Source organism: Trichechus manatus, unplaced genomic scaffold (assembly GCF_000243295.1).
Source record: "Trichechus manatus latirostris isolate Lorelei unplaced genomic scaffold, TriManLat1.0 scaffold00157, whole genome shotgun sequence".
NCBI lineage: Eukaryota > Metazoa > Chordata > Mammalia > Sirenia > Trichechidae > Trichechus > Trichechus manatus.
In genome coordinates this window covers 1,803,683-1,823,822 of record NW_004444093.1, presented here as the reverse complement: position 1 = coordinate 1,823,822, position 20,140 = coordinate 1,803,683, and the positions used below count along the sequence as shown (strand labels likewise).

Below are 20,140 nucleotides of genomic sequence, written 5' to 3'. Positions count from 1 at the left end.
CCTTTGGTGAAGGCTGGGAGAAAAGATTAACAGTATGAAGTTTTGGCAGTGTAATGGGGTCCTTTCTCAAGGAGACCTGGCCTCCCCTTCATTCAAGGGGTTGTAGGTCTTTAAACTCATTCAAGTCTGGGAATCTAATGAGGGGTTGTGACTCTCTATTCCGGCAATTTGAGTTAGACTGGTGTTCACTTGACCTAGAATTCTTCCACTTGTACAGATCAAGTAAATATTTAGTAGATTTCCTATTTCACTCCTAGAAACACCATGACTAAGTAGCCAATGATACAAGTTCATACAAGTCAGATTATTCTGATTACTGCTTTGATTCTACTGTCCATTACAGTAACCACACTCACCTGGTCTTTGTTGATCGGGTGCCGCCACTTGGCCCCTACCACCACAGGGTCCAATCGGCCCCACTGTAGTTGGGTGTCTTAATTCAGTTAGGGCAGTTCCCACTGTCAAATCTGACTTACATAAAATAGCAATCACAGCAGTCTTCAAAGATGCCAGGGCTCCCTTCACAAATTTGTTCCTCACTGTTGTGGTAAAAGGTATGTCCTCTGGGTACTCCATGTGTGGGTCTGTGGATCTAACCTGATAAATCCACTCTAACATGCCAATTTCCCTAAGCCTTTGGATACCTTCTTCTACCCAAGGCAGGTCTGGTACTTCAACTTGATTTAGTATAGGCCACTGTGTAATCCATGCTTCAGTAACCCAACCAAATAAAATATTAGATCCTTTCCTACCCTCTCAAGCTGAAACACTGAAGAGTCTGCTTAGTGAGCCCATATCAATAAACTCAGACTGATCCATCTTTGTGTTCCCTGCACCACTATCCCACATCCTTAATAGCCATTCTCACACATATTCCCCAGGTTCTGTTTGTATATATTAGAAAACTCAAGCAGTTATTTTGGAGTGTAGCATACCTTCCCCAGGTCACACTTTGTACTTCACCTTTTGAGGCTCACTGGGGCTTAAGTCTAGTTATAGGTCTAGAAGCCAAAATGGGTGGTGGGGATGTGTTTTTAGGACATTCAACAATGTCTTCTAAGGCATCTGCCTCAGGCAATGCTCCAGGCAATGACTCAGACAAAGGCTCTTTAGATACAGCTGGGTTAATCTCATCCGATAGGGGTAGAGGGGCTAGTGGTTTTACTGGAGACGTGGCAGTAAGAGGGCTGGTTCTGTCGCCAGAAGTGATTCCACGGAATTTAGGGGCTCATTGTCCCAGCTTCCTGATTATCTGCCCATATGTTCCCATCCCAAGTTTCAAGATCCCATTTCTTCCAATCAATGCCCTCACTTTAACTTCAGACACCAATCAAGGCTGGGAGTTCAGTTGGCATTGTAATTCAGCCACCGTTACAATAAGAGTGGCTTCTAGACCTATAACTAGACTTAAGCCCCAGCAAGCCTGGGTTTGGTTTTTGGCAATATCAGCTCTGTTACTACAAGAAATAAAGCTTTGTTTCAAGGCACAAGTGAAAACTTTGAGGTCGTTTATGAGGTGCTTGAACGTTGACTCTGAAGCCCTGAGCTCATCTCTTTCTTTCACTTTGTCCAGCGAAAACAGGATGAACCAACCAGCTTCCTTATACTTCTCGTTATGATAAAACCCTAGAAAGGTGTCAAGCATGCGATCACCCAGAGTCTTGCCTGTCACCAATACCTGATCTATTGGTCGCGATATTTTGTGTATTTCTATTGCCACCTCATGCCATGGATTAGCAGTGCTCTCTTTACTACTGGTAGCAGTCATCAACATCTTTAAGATTAACCAGACTTGAGATCAATTTAGAAAACTCATCCGTACAATACTGTTTCTGTACGACCACTCTTGGTACCAAATATCTTAGGCTGGGATCTCTAGAGAAGCAAAACTAGTGAAGCGTCTACACATAGAGAGAGAGAGAGAGATTTATATCAAGGAAATAGCTCATGCAGTTGTAGAGGCTGAAAAGTCCCAAGTCCGTGGGTCGGGCTGGAGGCTTCTCCTGACTTATGTAGCTGCAGGGGCTGGCGAACCCAAGATCAGCAGGTCAGACAATAGGCCTCTGGCTCACAGACTGTGGAGGCTGATGAATTCCAAGATCAGCAGGTAAGCTGGCAGGCTGCTGGCTCGCGGACTGCGGAGGCTGACAAACTTCAAGATTGGCAGGTAAGGTGCTAGCTCAAATCACAAGAACTGGAGGTCAGATGAACAGAAGCCAGCTGCAGAATCCAGAGCAAGCAAAAACCCACAAGCCTTGCCAGAAAGTTCACCTATATTGGATGTAGGCCACACCCCAAAGGAAATTCCCTTTCATATGACTGGCTACTCACAGCAGATCCCAGCATGGAGGTGATCACATTATTATATGAATGGCAAACTACATCATAACTGCCAAACCACTGAGAATCATGGCCCAGCCAAGTTGATAAACAACCTTAATGATCACACTTGGCATGGATTTCTTTGGGTTTATCCTGTTTGGGGGTATATTCATCTTCCTGAATGTGCCATTTTGCTTTATTTAAGTATCCAAGGTAAGCACGTAGACACAAATCTCTAAAATCTTGCCTTCTGAAACAATGTCCTGCAGTGTAGACCCCTGGGAGGCCCTGATTACCTTTTTGCCTGTGTGCTGGAACAGAGTCAAAACCTTTTCCTGAGGCAGCACATGGCCGTCTCCTTGGATTTGCTTGTCTCCTTTCTAGGCGAAGATGGTGTCTATGTAGGCACCTGTTCTTGTTAGACAACTCATCCTTTCTGGAGAATTTTAATACTCCCCTTGCTAAGGTGACTGTGAAGGCATATGACACCACATTTCACTAGCAACTCAGATAAGATACATTTCCAGTCCTTTCCAGAGAAGACAACCTTGAACTCACTGCAAACCAAAGCCTACCAAAAGCTTGAGACAAATTCTAGTAATGCAAGTTTGTCTGAAGGACATATAGTCCATTCATGTGTTCAACTGGTGCTGTTTCACATTTTTTAGTCCCTCTCCCCTTTGTGATAAAGACTCTCGTGACCTCCTTTAAGGTTATTTGAAATTTCAAAGTAAATTAGATATGACTAAAACCACAGCAAATCAATAGTAATTCTGAACATGCTCTTTTAACTACCACATCAGGGGTGCAATCTCCTAATCACCAGTTAAGAATCATGGCTCTAGACACTCTAAATACCACGCTGGGCAAAGGGAGAATTTGCAGAATGACACCATTCTGGTTCCTCAAGAGTGGCTTGTACTAAATTACATTCTAGGCATGATTACATTTTAAACAAGGACTTCCTGTGAGGAACAACCGGTGAAATGCTGGTCAGGAGAAACAGAATTATACACAGTACTGAAATCCCCACAGCCTTCGTGAAGAGGATATGGTATAACATAACGAAGCCTGGCGTCCCTCATGAACTTCGCCATGCTATGATACAAAGTGCCTGGGGACAGCCAGAGGAAGCTCTAGTCCCTCCAAAAAGCCCGATACCACCACATCTCAACAAGCGCACACATTCCTCCCTCAGGAAATCTCCTTCTGGGTAAAAATGCTATAAGCACATATGTTACTTGCATAGAGATGTCTAATATCAGGAGAGTATTAAGAGACCTCAACTTGGTGAAAATACGTAGGACAATACTTAAGTGATGAAAAATAAAATAAAAGTACCATAATTGCAACATTTAATATGGTTGCATGAAGAAGTGGCTGGCAGGGAAAATGCAAAACTGAAAATATTGTTGGGGTGGTGAGATTCTGGTGATTTTAAACTTTTATTCATTAAAAAATGATATTCACTATTTTTTGTCTGAACATAAATATGTTCACTGTAAAAGTCTGAAAGATTCAGCAAGAAAAGAAAGTAAAAACCCCACACAATCCTCCTTCCCAGATGGGATAAGCCCTCTACACTGTCGCAAACCCACAGCCTCTAACTTTCCTGCTCTGCATTTGTAGGCAGTTAGACTCTGGGAGCCCGGGAACACCTGGGAGATGGAACCCGACCCCAGACCTAAAGAAGAACACGCAAAGGAGAGAACACTGAGGGTGAGAGAAGGCTCTCCTGCCAAGGGCGGCAGAGAGGTGAGAAGCTGTGTGTGTGGAGTCGTGGAAGAAGAGCAGGGGCTGATGTGGCTGAGGATGTGTGTGGGGAGGGCCAGGTGGCTGAGCCTGGGTCTGGTTAGCACCACTGTCATCATCTGAGCTATGTGGACCGCCAGCTGGCCACTCCCCAACAGCCCTACACAGTGAGGAAACAAACCAAGGTTCATGTGCCCAGCCCATAAGAAACAGGTAGAACCAGGATTTAAACCCAGGGTCCACACCCTGCAAAGCTAGGCCACAGTGCTCTGAAAGTCACATTCAGAGTCCAGAACCGCCTGACAGGTTGCCAGCAGGAGAGGAGCCTGTTTGCATGCAATACCACAGTGGCCAGGTCTGGGCCCACAGCCCAAGCTCCCACATACCATTCATGTTCCAGGTGAAGGCATCCCGCAGCTTCTGCCCATCGATCTCCATGTCCAGCCGGATGGGGACCAGCACCTCAGGCTGGGATGCATTCTCATGGATGACAGCAGGGTCGTGATCGTCGAAGCTGGAAGTGAGAGATGGCAGCAACACTCAGCAAGGCGCCGTGTGGCGCTGCTGCATAGGGCTCCTGGGATGCGTGTTTTCAGGCTCCCTCTCTGCACCAAGACCAATGCCGTTGGTCCCCACAGACCTGGCTGCAGGAGAGCCCACTTGTTAGAGACATGCTCAGCAGGGGCCAGCCACATCTAACGGGGTGGGAGGGCTGTAGTGACCACCGTCAGCCTATCTGTGGTAAGTGCCGCTTGGACAGGCTGCTCCACAGACACACAGGGGACAGAAAGGCTGCTGCTGACATAGGCAATGGGAGTGGATCTAGATCCAATCACAACGCAGGGGTATTTAGCTCCAAAGTAGGCCAGACTTCCAAAGAAAACTTAGAAAGGGAAAGGGTATTTCCAGAAAAGGAAATTGCCAGCAAAGGCCAAAATGCAGGAAAACAGGAGCTGCTGAGGGTACAGCAAGCCGACCACAGAGGAGGAGGGGAGACAACACAGAGCGCACTGCGGATGCTGCTGGAAAGCCATGCAGCGCCACAGAGCAACTAGTGCTCATCTCCGACTATGGACCTGTCTCCACCCTGAGGGAGCCCCAGATGGACTCTGAATGAGGAAATGACAGGCCACATCTGTATCTCAGGAAGGATCCTGAATGAGGAAATGATGGATCACATCTGTATTTCAGGAAGACAAGAGGGAAGACTGGAGGTGGCAGGTTGGTCAGGGGGTGTGTGTGGGAGAGCAGGGGTAAACCTAAGAGTGTCCGCGGAATAAAGAGGGCTGAGAGCTGCCCTCAGAGCATCGGAAACAGATGACAAACACAAAGGAGAGCACGCTACACACCAGACACGAGTGGCGTGAAGAAGAATGAAGCAGGGAGAAGGCAGAGTGCCGGACACTGAGCAGGGAAGCTGCGCTGAGGAAGTGACCTTCGATTAGAGGTGGAAGGGAAGAAGGGGCAACCCAGGAATACAGCTTGAGCAGGGTGAATGGCGAGGGGGAGGCCTGAGCAGGAGCCTCTGAGGTGGTAAGGGACTGACATGCCCAAAGCACGAGAGAGGGCCAAGAGCTGCAGCAGTGGAACAGGCAGGGCCTACAGCCCTGGAGGACTCTGCTCCCCTTAGAATGAGGCAGGGTTCTGGAAGGACTCCACATGGAGGAGGAGCAATGCCATCTGCCCTGTGCCTAAGAGGCTCATGCTAGCTGCAGGGCCAAGAACTGACTGGGGGTGGCAAGAGGAGGGCCAGGAGACCAGTGAGAGGTGTGGGGAGCTGGACAAGGTGGTGGGAGTGGGGGTGACGCTGAGCAGCCCGAGTCCAGATACACAGAAGGCCGAGCAATAGGAACTTGCTGAGACTGGATTTGTGATGTAAGAAAAAGACGGGTGTTGAGTAAGAGTTCAGTATTTTTGGCCTGAACAACCAGAAGGATGGAATTGCCATCTCTTGAGATGAGGAAGTCCATAGGCAGTGGAGACGTCACATAGACACTTGGGTATGTGAGGATGGCGCACTGGGGAGGTGTCTGGGCCAGAAACTGAATGTGGGTATGGTAGGCTGAAAAACGGCCCCCAAAAGGTATCTATGTCCTCATCTCTGGAACCTGTGAATGGTACTGCAGATGGCAAAAAAAAGAAGGGGGGCCTTTGTAAACATGACTAAGAATTTTGTGATGGAGAGATTATCCTGGATTATCCAGGTGGGCCCTAAATGCTATCACACATGTCCCAGTGGAGAGAAGCAAAGAGAGTTTTCACACAGAAGAAGAGGTAAGAGATTGGAGAGATGCAGCGACAAGACCAGAAACGCCGGCAGCCACCAGAAGCTGGGGAAGGCAAGGAACAGATTCTCCCCTGGAGCCTTCAGAGGGAGCAGGGCCCTGCCGACACCTTGATTTCAGTCCAGTGAAACTGACTTCAGACTTCTGACCTCCAGAACCATGAGAGAATAAATTTCTGTTGTTTAAGCCAGCGAGCTTGTGGTAATTTGTTATAGCAGTTCCAGGACACTGATGAGGTGAAACTCACACGAGTGGCATCTAAAACCACGAGACTGGCTGTGGCCAGCTCCTGAGAAACTGAGGTCAGAGAAAAGGGCCCAGGACGGTGTCCCAAAGAACTCTACTTGAGGTGCTGGAGAGATGAAGAGAAAAAAGCAAGAGACAAAAAGCAGGCAGAGCCAGTGAGGCTGGAGAAAGTCCAAGACTATGCTGAGGGAAAGCATTCCAAGGAGGAAGATGGCAGATTTTTGGGAACACCAGGTCAGAGCAGAGTCCTTTTCTGAAGAGGAGGACATGAAACCACATTCAGAAACTCAGGCAGCATTGGTGAAGTAGCGTGGCCCTGCCTTGCCAGACGGCATACTCACCAGAGAGGGAAGGTCCTTTTCTTGTCGCGGCCCATGCGGTTCCTGTTGATGGTGGTGGAACATGGCACAGCGTCCAGATGGTGGGAGCTGTTGGGCAGGGTGGGCACCCACTGGCTGTTCCTTTTGGCTTTTTGCTCCCTGGGAAGACATGGGAAACCGTCCCCTGCCAATCAGCCTGGGCAGCTGGTACCACTGACCCCGCACTGATGCGGGGTCAGGGGACACTGCTGCACCCTGTCTGGCTCCTCTGCGCACCCTACTCAGTGCAGGTGTCCATCCTCCCAGCTCCCACCTGTCAGTCTCCAGGTCCCTGGGGACCTCTGCACACCTGACTCAGTGTGGGCATCCATCCTCCCAGCTCCCACCTGTCAGTCTCCAGGTCCCTGGGGGCCTCTGCACACCTGACTCAGTGTGGGCGTCCATCCTGTCGGCTCCTACCTGTCAGTCTCCAGGTCCCTGGGGGCCTCGGCACACCTGACTCAGTGCGGGCGTCCAACCTCTCAGCTCCCACCTGTCAGTCTCCAGGTCCCTGGGGGCCCCTCTGTGTACCCGACTCAGTGCTGGCATCCATCCACCCAGTGCACACCTGTCAGGCTCCAGATTCTTCAGGGACAAGGCTCCAATGTGCCCAGCAGAGCAGAGCAGCCTGACCTAGCCCAGCACATGGGACAGATGCTAACCCGTGGCCACAACGTAATATGCTAAGTGCCACGATGGCTCGTGAAGGAGCAGCCTTCCCCTCTGTGGGAAGGGACGCTACAGGGAAAGCTCTGGAAGAGCGGACTCACACGAGCCTTAATGCCAAGCATGAGTTCATGGGGAGGACCAAGAAAGGACAGGAGTTGCAGGCACAGGGAGCCCAGCTCAGTAAGGACATAGCAGGGCCAAGGCTGAGAGAGAAAGGTCCGACTACAGGGTCTCCCACACCCTGTGAGAAATGGGCTGAACTTGGCGGACATCCCTGAAGATCTGAAGCAGGGAGGGATGTGAACACGCTGCTGTTTTATATGAGAGCCATCCTGAGATGGGTCGGGAAGGGCTCCCGGCTGCTAAGCTTCCAGACCAGCAGAGGTGAGAAGATGTACTGGTAATGCCTTCTAGAAAGTGATGCTTAAAGTCATTTACATAACCTATGCCCCATAAAGGGCTCACTTTTTTCCTGGAATTACAGCTTGCTCTTATGACTAAAAAACACCTGAAGCTATTCTAGACTGAGCTTCCGTGCTGGGCTCCTTCATCACGCTTGGGGTCTGTCCCCCCTGGAGAGACTGTGAGCAGCACGAGGGCAGTGACTGCTTAGTTCATCCTTCTACCCCGACACCTGCACAATGTCCCCTCTAATTACTGTCACAGTTCAGAGAGTGACACAGGCCGACGGACCCCCTGCCAGCAGCAGAGACCTGCCTAGGTGCTGGCCCTCTCGCCCTTTTCTCTCCAATGATGGGGGCTACCTGTACCTCAGATAGGAGGCCCAAAACCACCCTGCCTGTAGGCTGGGCAGGGAGCATTCTATCACGTCTCCTGGACACAGGCCTGGCTTTGATCTTGTGACCAGAGACCTGAGAAAACAGGGAACCAGGAGCTTATCTGGGTAAGGACTAAGAGCTGGGACAGCAAAACCAGGTCCTCATTACAGCCTGCCTGGGCTATGGTTCCCAATCCTGGCTGTGCAAACTCGTTAAGAGGGCAAAATTTTAAGGAGTCAAGTCCTGAGCCCCACTCAGACCAGGTGACCCCCCTCTGGAGCAGGGCCGGGAATACGAATTCTTCACAATGTCCACATGCGATTCCGATGCAGCAGGGCCACACTCTCTTTCCTCACTGGCTCCCCTCCTGGAGCCTGGAGCTAAGCCCACCTCAGTAACTGTCTCTCATGTCCAGTTGGCCTCCACTCGCCTGGCAGCCATTTCCAGTAGACAATGCAAGCTATGTCAGACATGGCGAGCACGCGTGACAACACACACAGCTGGACACGGGACAGAGAACCCGAGTCACATGATGCAACTTTCCTTCTACTGCAAGACCTTTTCAAGACCCCTGCGGGGTGTGTCTGACTGTGTCGCAACTGCCTGGCAGTGGGTGTGGTGGTCGCTGGTCCCTCATTGGGTTGAGCCGTGGGACAGCGCTCCCTGTTCCCGTCAACCTCAAGCTGGCACTGCCGCTCTGCCGTCAGCAGAACAGGACTCCACTCCCTCAGCTGCTCCTCATGCAACACCATCCCCACGAATGTACTTACAGCCTAGAAGCTCCTAGCTGACTGTGCAGACTTAAAAGCCACCCTACATGCACACAATTTCCTGCAGGGGCTCCTCAGGGAGGGGCCGGCCACCCTGTGTTCTCACCACATCCCTCAAGGACAGAATCTGCAGAGCACACGTCTCCAGCATGGTTTGGCTGGATACCTGCCACCTTTTGCTTTCTTTTGCAATCACAGAAATAATCCAATAACAAAGATGAGGGAAAATCTGGAAAGAAATGATCTTCTACAACCACATCTCTCTAAGCAAGAATTCTTTTTTTTTTTTGCTTAGTGCTCCCTGGGTTTTGTGCATATAAATGCTTCTTTTCTTGAGAGCAAGAAGTATAACGGAGGTAGGTACAGTTCTGCATTTGGCTCATCTCACAGGACCCAGGTTTTGGGTCACTGCAGTGTCTACCTGATGAGAACATGACGGTTACAGCTTAGCTTGTCAAGGGGCTGTATTTCACCGATGTGGCCATTCCCTGAGGCTGCATGCTCAGGCTTCATATGTTTTCCACTGTTATTCACAAGCTGCAGAGAACATCTGTGTGTGGAATCTGTGGTCAGAGAACACAACACTGTCTGATGTCACAAAGCTTTATAAAGGGCACACCATGCACAGAGCCACAGAGCTCTGTCCTTTATTTGCCGCTGGATTTTTTTTACTTCGAATTTTTCAAATGCCACCTGGGGTCAAACCTTCACCCTCGTGTTTGTTATTCCACCCACTAATCTACTGGGGTAACTGGGTTTTTCTTGTACATCTGATTGAACAGGCACTCAATATAACACAGCAACTTCCCAATCTGTCGTTTGCTTTTTTATTTTGTTATAGATGCTCTTTTAAAGGCTCTCCATTTTTATGCATTCAAACCTATTGTTTGTTTCTTTCGTGAGTCTACCTGCACCACTACATTTTCTGACAAGTTAACTGAACTGTCAAAGCATTCCCAGTGACTCACCAGCACCAGGACTTGGCTTACGTTTCTATAAATTCCAAAGACATAGAAGACACTTAGAAACCTGTTTAAACAACTTGTGTGCTAAGCGGGTGAAGTGTTTAAAAGTACATGCCTCAGTGGGTTCCCAAGTATGGAAAGGACAGTGTGGGTACCCAGTGCTGACCTGCCCAGTGCTGTACCTGAGGTAGGTGGGGGGCTCCGTGCTAATGGAGACAGCCTTGTACTTCTCGTCATTGCCATCCAAGATCTCCTCTACCTCAGAGGCCTTCAGCAGGGTCACACTGGTGGCCAGTGTCGTGTAGCCGTGATCTATAACCAAGAGATACTGCTTCAGTCAGCTTGCAGGGGGGTAGGAGGGAGGTCTGGCAGCAGCCAGCAGTGAGCACAGCATATCAAGGATCCTTGCATGCAGAGCGCAGGGAGAGCAAGGTGTCAAACCCACTACTGCCCAGCGCCAGCCTCTTCCAAAAGGGCCATGGGGTCTGAGGGCTTTACACACAAGTCCTACTGGTGATGACCCCTTGGGTTTGTTTGGGCAGAGGGCGGTAGAGGCAGCTGCACCAGCAACAACCGCACAGCACAGCAGTGGGGACCCCAGACTCCAGAACATGTGTCCCTGGGCCCTCCTGGGAGAAGGTAGCCCAGGGTGAGACCACCAGTGCCCAGAGGTTTGACACCGCTGTGATCCACAACACGAAGCAGAGTGGAGGGATGGGATGAAAGATGGAAAACACTTTCTTTTAAAACAAGAGACCAGGGAGTTTGAAAGAGCTGCTCCACACCAAACATGGGTTCCTAGGGACCAGTTGAGGTGTGCCGTTTGAAAGCAGGGCAGGTTATAGCAGACCTCCCCAAAGCTCTGCAGGGGACCTCCATCGGGAGCCACCACCTCTGCACAATCCAGCCTGGTTCTCTGGAGAAATGGCTCAGTTACAGGGAGGTGTTTCCACGCATAAGGTGGAAATGTTGTCACCAGGACCTCACTTTGGACATGCAGAGAGGAAAGCAAAGCAGGGCGTTGCTGTGTTAGTGGGTAGCGCTCCACTGGGGAAAGGACAGGGACACTTGTTTAAGGGTGTCAGTGGAAAGGTTACAGCAGCAGACGAAAAAGCAGCTCTAGCTCCTGGCTTAAAAGAACCACTACTTTGTCCACAGTGGACAAGTCCACAGCTGCACCTACGGACAGAACCAAACTGCACAGACTGCAAAACCATGCATATGTGCATGTGCATGCATACGCACGCACACACACGCACACACATGCACACGGAGCTGCGGGGCAGGCCTTTACCCAAGGGGCCGGGCAGCTCTCTACAAGGCGCCTCTGCTTAGTAGGGGCAGCCTCACCACTTGTCAAACACTGCTCTGCATCCATGCCCATCTGTACCCGGGGGTCTCTCAGGGAGACCCCAGTGTTGAAAAAGCACCCCTTCACCCTGTACAGAGCTGCCATGGCCCAAGGCACACTTGCTTCACAAGTGGTGAGCAACTCACCACGAAGCAGCACACACCCTGCCCTGGCAAGCCCAGACATGCACATGAGCATGAGCACTGCTGCCCACGATGTGGCGCTACAGAGTGGAGTGCTATGAAAAGCAAGCGGTGAGGCCCCAGGGAAGTGGGCGGTAGGGTCACCACCCACTGCTCAGGCGGCATGGAGGATGACGATGTCGACACACCATGCGGATGGCAGAGCATCACAGCATTCCTAAAACATTTTGAGACCATCATGTCTTCACGGCACCTGCTCCCGGCCCTACCCCACCCCCTGCCCCCACAGACCCATCTGGAAAGACCTGCATACGGCCACACTCTGCTCACTGAGTGCTTTCTCACCCACCGATGGTAGCTGGCAGGGCAGCACTGCCCAGGGACGCCCGGGCAGCACCAGACTAAGCAAGGTTGCAGTGAAGACACTCTGGAGTGAAAACGTTTTATCTTGATGACATAAGCGAGTGGTTTTGAAACAGGTTTACAAACCCTCGTGAAGACGCACCCTTAGTGTTAGGTTTTGTTTTTTTACCATGTGACGATGCAACTATTTTCTTCCTCTCTTCCACAGTGGCTAGCCGCCTCCAGAGTGAGGGGTATCTCTTGTACAGAGAACCTCGGAACATACGGAGGTAGTTTCCCACCTGTGAGTAAAGCAAGAAAGGTCACTATGAGGGTCGTGCCTTGACGCAGAAAGGAGGTCCTGGTGCAGGAGCTCCACTGGGCAGAGTGACAGACAGGCGGGCAGGCCTCGGGCCAGCCCCCAGGTGCCAGCCTTGCAACGGTGATAAAACCCATGCCGCTAACATCAACGGCTCAACCACTGTGCACATGTGGCCCGCAGTTGCAGCATAAGGCAGGATAACATCTGCTTTCTGATAACAGGACCAAGTTCGAAAGGCCTGACCAGGTGCCAGTGGAACCGCAGTTTCCCCAGAAGGCAGGCACCCCAAGCTAACCATGATGCTCGCCAAGATTCTGATTTGGAATAAAGATCTCTGGCACTCTCCAAAAATGTATGGCCTCTATGACCTTCTTTTAAGAAAGACTTTGACATTTTTACAATATAATAAACATCAGAAAGGTTTCTTAATTTTAGACGGATGCAGAATAATTTCTCTCATGGCCCATGTTACTTAGTTTAGTAACAAAACTCAAACCAGGGATACCAAAGGAATTTTCCTAAGAGTTAAAAAGCATTTATTGGCATTCGCTAGACTGCTATATAAATTACTTCCCTGTACAACAGCTTCAGTTTGTTTGTCCCTATAACCAAACACATGACTTCCTTCAGGAGAAGAAATCCATCCCTCAAGTTTTTATGAAGAAACCCCACTGTCTTACTGACTTCTCAAAAGTTATCACTCGGAAAAGGTCCTCAAGGTTGAGAAGGGAGAGTGTTGTCATGGGGTTGTTAACCAATGTCATAAAACAATATGTGTACTACCTGTTTAATGAGAAACTATTCTGTAAACCTTCATCTAAAGTACAAAAAAAAGTTTAAAAAAAAAAAGTTATCACTTGGAGCCCCCACCCCTGCCCTGTGGCCAGTGGCCTGGGGGCCAGGTGCTGGCTCCCTTGGAGACCTTGATCACCTTCCTTTTCTGGGTACCTCGACTCCTCTGTCAAAGGCACAGCACTGCTGAACTCTGTTCCACAAAAGACCACTGCTATGACTTTTCCCACTTTACTTACCCAGCATAGTATATTTATTAAGTAAAAGCTAGTTTCTCTATATTTCACGAGTCCAAGATGTGTATACGCATCAACCAGAACCTGTGCGTAGCACAAGCCCCTCCTGCTCCAGACAGAAAGCACAGAAGCCAGCCACCGAAACCCCTGCCTTGTGAGCTGGTGCCACCCAAGGATAAGTGCAGAATTCTCATGAGATTTTTTGAAAAGAAACTGACCACAATGCCCCCCATTACTGCCCTGCAGGTCCCACGGGACTCTGGGACCCCTCAGCCCCTCCTGAGACCCCTTCAGAACTTAGGACACTGGTGCCATCCCCCTGGGTTTTCCCTGCAACAGCCCTGGCGCTCTCTGAACCCAGGTGTACCAACTGTCAAACGAAGGTACTGGGCTCAGTGATTTTTCAGGGTCCTCTCAGCTCTGTGACCAGGCCTGGTGACCACAGCCACCTGTACATGGTGAGAGGATAAGGACACATACAGCTACTGCAGATGCTGCCTAAGGCAGTTCCACAGGGTGTCACACAGGGGTGCTGGGCGTGGGACCACGGTCGGCCTGCCTCTCAGAACACAGAGGCTGTTTCTAAGGCAAGGGGTCCAAGGGCCTCCAACCAACAGTCACTGGAGCTAATGGATATCCACAGATAGCATTCTGGCCTTGAACCCTTCCCCAAACACCAAAGGGCTGATGCTTGTTAAGCCTGGCCCAAGAGTACAAGTGTAGGCCTCTCCTACCTAGGTCTCTACAGTCTGGGGTAGGAACAAAGGGACCCTCATGAAATCACTATCACTCAACAAGCTGGGCCAGGAGCAAATGGGCTGAAAGAAAAGACTGTTGTGAGCTTTCCAAAAACCTAGAGTGTTACATGGAAGGTCTTCCAGACGCTATCCGAGCATCTTACTGTACAGATGAGAAAAGTGATGTAGACGGAGGAGGCTAGAACCAGGGCCCCGATGGTCTTCCCACCTGGCTGTTGCTTCTTCCCAACTACTTTGCTCCTTCAAATAAAAGGAAGCTTTTTTCTCAAAAGGGCCACCCAATCCAAGTCAGGGCCATTGTTGTTGTTGCTAGGTGCCATCAAGTGGGTTCTGACTCATAGCGACCCTATGTACAACAGAGTGAAACACTGCCCAGTCTTGCACCATCCTCATAATCGTTGCTATGCTTGAGCTGCAGCCACTGCGTCAATCCATCTCATAGAGGGTCAGTGAAAAGCTGACCCTCTACTTTCGCTGACCCTCTACTTTACCATTAGGTCAGGTAAAGGTTTGTCATTAAACAGCCTGCACAACAGCACATACGGAAACTCCTTTCTGAGCTCTGCATGCAGGTGGGCACTGAGGGTCCTTCTGAGCAGGGAGAGATGGACAGAAACTGGCTCCCTGTCCCCAGCTAAGCTTTCTTTGAACAGTTGCACTCACATGATAACATGAAGAATTTATTGCATCCTGCCCTTCCTGTTTTATAAAAATTGGTGAAACATTAAAGTTCTGAGGCGACTGACAACACTGGCCTCATAAACTTGATACAACTAAGACAAGACGGGAGTCATGAGGGGTCCTGACAGCCTCAGTGTGACAATCACAGGCTTGATTCTTTCACGCTATGCTCAATGGTGAAGAAAAGGAACAAAACTTTTAAAAACATGAATGAGATGTTGGACTATGACAGTGCAACCTGCTACAAGGAGAGGAAGCCCTTGGCATTTTGTAATTGTGTTCACTCTCCAGGATCAGCACTTACCTCGTCACATAAGAGACTCAACGGTGTGACATTTGCACCTGTGAATTTTATTTATACTCATGAATTAAAGAAAGAAAAAAAGAAATATATACTAGCTAGGTACTGGCTTTCGATCAGGAAGGACTAATATAAGGCAGTTTGGCAAAACTTAATATACTTAGTAAAAACCCCCATCAGAGGAACAGTTGTAGGCTTTTCCTAAAGCCAGTCCTCCAACTGGCTCACAGTGCTGTCACTTGTAAATGAGGATTAAAGGATAGAACCTTCCCCCTATAATAATTCAGGTCAGCCTGTTCACAAATCTCCAAAGTGCCAATTGCTTCTGAAGTGCTGAGAGATCTCTGCTCCTACAGGGTCGTTATGAGTCAGAATCGACCGATGGCAGTAGGTTTGGTTTGGTTTGGCCCACCTCCGCGGCAACGAACACAAAAAGGGAGGAGCGCTTACTAAGCCCCCGTTTTCCAATCCGCGATTTCAGGATCTTAGATGGAACAACGGGGGCAAGGTGCACATGAGATTGCCAACATCTCAAAACGTTTAAGGGCAACAGTGCAATCCCCTCATGCACCGCAGGGGCTAACCAAAACATCCCTTTTCTTTGCGTATTGGCTGGCGGTAGACCAGCTTAGCGAGGTCCAAGTGGCACCTCTAGGGCCTAAGCCCTGGCAGCTGGGTGAACCCTGGAGCAGGAGGAAACTTAAATTCTGAACGCTGAAAGCCCGGGGCGGAGCCTGGGTAGACCACACCCCCGAAAGTCCTCCCCAGGCCCCGCGCGCGCGTCCGTCGCGATGAATGGAGACGCGCGCCCCCCGTGCGCAGACCCGCCCCGGGGCCTCTCGCAGGGCGGGGTAGGGCGAGGACGCGCCGCGGTACCTCGGAGCCGATCATGTAGAACTCGCCATCATCCTCCAGCTGGAACTTGACGGGCTTCTGCCCGAAGGTCTTGCTCAGCGCCATCATCATCATTGCGGCGGCAGAGGTGGGCGACCGGGGCCGGGCTGCGAAAGGCCAAGAGGGCAGAGGCGGGGCCGGGACGCGCCGCGCCGAGGGGAGCCGAGGCCAAGAGGCGAAAGCTGGGCTGGGTCGGGTGCTCCCGTAGCTGTGGACCCCTCAGCCGCCGCCGCTACCACCGCTGTCTAGGCCCCCAGCCATGCGCATGCGCGAGCGTTGACGCTTACGCGCGCGCCACCGCCCGGACAAAAGATCGGGGCGCCCCGCCTCGGAGTCCTTAAAGGAGCCGCGACCCTTTTGTCTTCCGAGCTGCCTCTCAAAGTCCTGGTGTAGAGGAAAGCTTCTAACAGACAGAAATAGCAACTGAGGGCCTGACTCGGGCGGTGGCTTTCAAGTCTCACAGGCCGGATTGGAACTCTGCCCAGTGGAAGAGGAGTGAAGTGAGGCCTGAAGGCCAGGAGGAGGACAGAACTGTATCTGGAAACCTGGGAGTGCTTTGTGAGTCTAGGCCAGACTCAGTTTCCCCACCCTGAAATGCAGTGCTGCTGAGAAACTAAGAGGGCTCATGAAAACAGATATGCCAGGTCCACACCCACAGCTGGTTCTGCAGCTGTGGCAGTGGGTAGAATGACAACACTGAAGTCAGTGATGGCATGAGCAAAGGCTGAGGGGCCTGAATGTAGCTGCATTTGCTTTGGCTGATGCATCAAGTGAGTGTCGGAGGACAGTGTAAAAAAGTAAAAACTGCACACTCTGTTAAAGAGGTTTATTAAAGGCAAGATAACATTTTGTTGTTGTTAGGTGCTATGGCATTGGTTCCAGTTCATAGTGACCCTATGTACAACAGAACCAAACACTGCCAGGTCCTGCACTATCCTCATGATCGTTGCTATGCCTGAGCCCATTGTTGCAGCCACTGAGTCAATCCATCTCATTGAGGGTCTTCCTCTTTTTTGCTCGCTGATCCTCTAATTTACCAAGCATGATGTCCTTCTCCAGGGACTGCTCCCTCTTGATAACGTCCAAATTATGTGAGATAAAGACTTGCCATCATTGCTAATAAGGAGCATGCTGGCTGTACTTCTTCCAAGACAGATTTGTTTGTTCTTTTGGCAGTCCATGGTATATTCAATGTTCTTCACCAACACCATATTCAAAGGTGTCAATTCTTCTTGGGTCTTCCTTATTTGTTGGCAGCTTTCACATGCATATGAGGTCAGGAGCAACTTAGTCCTTAAAGTGACATCTTTCTTTTTAACACTTTAAAAAGGTCCCTTGATGGCTAACAAACACATAAAGAAATGCTCACGATCATTAGCCATTAGAGACATGCAGATCAAAACTACAATGAGATATCATCTCTCCTCAACAAGGCTAGCCTTAATCAAAAAAACACAAAATAATAAATGCTGGAGAGGTTGTGGAGAGACTGGAACACTTATACACTATTGGTGGGAATGTAAAATGGTACAACCACTTTGGAAATTGATTTGGCGCTTTCTTAAAAAGCTAAAAGTAGAAGTACCGTATGATCCAGCTATCCTGCTCCTTGGAATATATCCTAGAGAAATAAGAGCCGTCACACAAATAGATATATGCACACCCATGTTCATTGCAGCACTGTTCACAATAGCAAAAAGATGTAAACAACCTAACTGCCCATCAACGGATGAATGGATAAACAAATTATGGTATATCTACACAATGGAATATTACCCAATGATAAAGAACAACGACAAAGCTGTGAAATATCATATAACATGGTGGAAGCTGGAACTTATTATGCTGAGTGAATTTAGTCACAGAAGGACAAATACTGTATAAGTCCACTATTATAACAACTCAAGAAAAGGTTTAAACACAGAAGAAAACATTCTTTGATGGTTACGGGGGTGGGGAGGGAGGGCAAGGGTTATTCACTAACTAGATAGTAGATAAGAATCATCTTAGGCGAAGGGAAGGACAGTACACATTACTGGGGAAGTCAGCACAACTGGACTAAACCAAAGCTAAGAAGTTTCCTGAAGACAATCAAGTACTTTGAGAGACAGAGTAGCAGGGGTAGGGGTCTGGGGACCATGCTTTCTGGGGACATCTATGTCAATTAACCACTTGGAGTAAAGGAGAACGAAGAACACCAAAGACACAAGGAAAGTATGAGCCCAAGAGACAGAATGGGCCACATAAACCAGAGACTTCATTAGCCTGAGACCAGAAGAACTAGATGGTTCTACCACCAATGAACATCCTGGCAGGGAGCACAACAGAGAGTCCCTGATGGAGCAGCAGAATGATGGGGTACAGAACTCAAATTCTAGTAAGAAGACCATACTTAATGGTCTGACTGAGACTGGAGTAACCCCGGAAAGCATGGCCCCTGTATTCTCTATCAGCCCAGAACTAAAACAATTTGCAAGGCCAACTCTTCAGACAGGGATTGGACTGGACTATGGGACATAAAGTGATACTCATGAAGAGTGTGCCTCCTAGTCAAGTAGATACAAGAGACCAAAGGGACAGCTTCTGTCCAGAGGTGAGATGGGAAGGCAGAGAGGGTTAGGAGCTGGTTGAATGGTCATGGGGAATTGGGCGGAAAGGAGGAGTGTGCTTTTGCAGAATAGGGTGAGCAATTAGGGTCACATAACAATGTATGTATAAAAATTTTGTATGGGATACTAACTTGAAATGTAAACTTCATTTAACTACAACAAGAAAAAAATAAAAAGGTCCTTTGAAGTGTGGCCAAGATGGCGGAGTAGTCAGACATTTCTGGTGGTCCCTCTTACAACAAAGACCTGAAAAAACAAGTGAATCGATTATATATGACAATCTAGGATCCCTGAACATCAAAGGCAAAGTTGAGAAATCAGATTGAGTGGCAGGGGGAGGGAGAGACGGTTCGGAAGCAGCGAGGAGTTGCCAGAACTTAGGCCTTCAGCCCAGATCAGCTCGGGGGTGAGCGGTGAGGCAGGCAAGCAGAAGCTATCGAGAGGCGTTTTCCATATTGAGAGAGACCCAGCAGCATGGAGTCTACTTGGCCATCCAGAACCAGCGACAAGCAGCCCTCAATTGGCGAAAGTTAAGTATTTGCCTCTAGCGTAACGCGTGTATCAAAAACACCCCCTTTAGCGAAAAAACTCTCTCTCATTTACCTCCCTGCTCCCTGCTCTGCACTGGGTTCAGGACGGCTTCAGCGATTGACGAGTCCCCTGGGCTGGAAGTAGGACCCGTCGTGTGCCCTGAGCAATTCTCCCAGCCTTGGAGAGGGAACAAATTTTAACAAATGGGGAGAAAATAATCTGCTGTCTCCCCTAATCCAGGAACTCAGGGTAGGCACAGTTCCTTTGCCTAGGCACAGGCATAAGGGATCCATGGACTTTGAGTGCCTTTACCCCTGTGTAGACTTGTGTGGGCCCGTTTCAATAGCGTAGGCCCTCATTACTGCAGTACAACAGGGTATATATACTGAAGTCTAACTTCAACTGTTTCAGCTGTGAAGTGGCAGGTTCGTGATATTTGACACTGCTCTTCCCATTAAGCAGGGTCTTCACCTACCCACATCAAGGGCCTGAGAACTGGTGGCTCCACCCATGCCACCTAACTACCTGCTACAGGGCCCCAAGAGTAAGAGGTGCCCCCAAGTCCTTACAGCCAGCAGCATTGGGTACTCTTAGTCCAGCTGCAAAACCCACCCACCTACATGCTCTAGGGAACAGGGACTTGCTTTCCTCCCAGACACTCGAGGGCGGCCATCGGCCCCCTACCTTGCTTAGTGTGTGTCCCCCTGCTGCAACTGGATGCCTGTGCCTACACCAATCACCCATGCCTGTCTAGGACTGTAGGTGAGAGCCTGCACCACACACTTCGTGGCTGACTACCTGGACCCCTGAGCTGAATCCATACAGGAAGAGTGGGTGGACTCCTGCACTGACATACTTAGTGGCAGTTCTGGCCACCTGGTGGCAGGACATTAGAGCTTCAGGGGCACCAGTGACTGGGCTAGCTCACATGAGCAGCCTATTTGGGAATATCAAAACAAAACAAGAAGCTAGGACACAGTAAGCAAACAAAATAAATAAATATAATAACTTATTGATGTCTTGGAGACAACAG

At 49.6% G+C, this 20,140-nt stretch overlaps 1 protein-coding gene across 2 annotated transcripts in view; it reads right to left on the bottom strand.

Moving 5' to 3' along the window:
* Window positions 1-16,799, bottom strand: part of SMARCB1 (SWI/SNF related, matrix associated, actin dependent regulator of chromatin, subfamily b, member 1) — a 41,061-nt gene extending 24,262 nt beyond the window's left edge. The window contains exons 1-5 of one of the 2 annotated variants that reach the window (XM_004386157.3): window positions 15,950-16,799; window positions 12,147-12,285; window positions 10,330-10,459; window positions 6,947-7,084; window positions 4,461-4,588 (exon numbers count right to left, since the gene is read on the bottom strand). In XM_004386157.3, the coding sequence (XP_004386214.1) occupies window positions 4,461-4,588; window positions 6,947-7,084; window positions 10,330-10,459; window positions 12,147-12,285; window positions 15,950-16,042 (628 nt within the window). In that variant the 5' untranslated portion in view covers window positions 16,043-16,799. The remainder of the gene's footprint in view (window positions 1-4,460; window positions 4,589-6,946; window positions 7,085-10,329; window positions 10,460-12,146; window positions 12,286-15,949) is intronic. The other variant, XM_004386158.3, reaches the window with a different exon arrangement.
* Window positions 16,800-20,140: the final 3,341 nt, after the last annotated feature.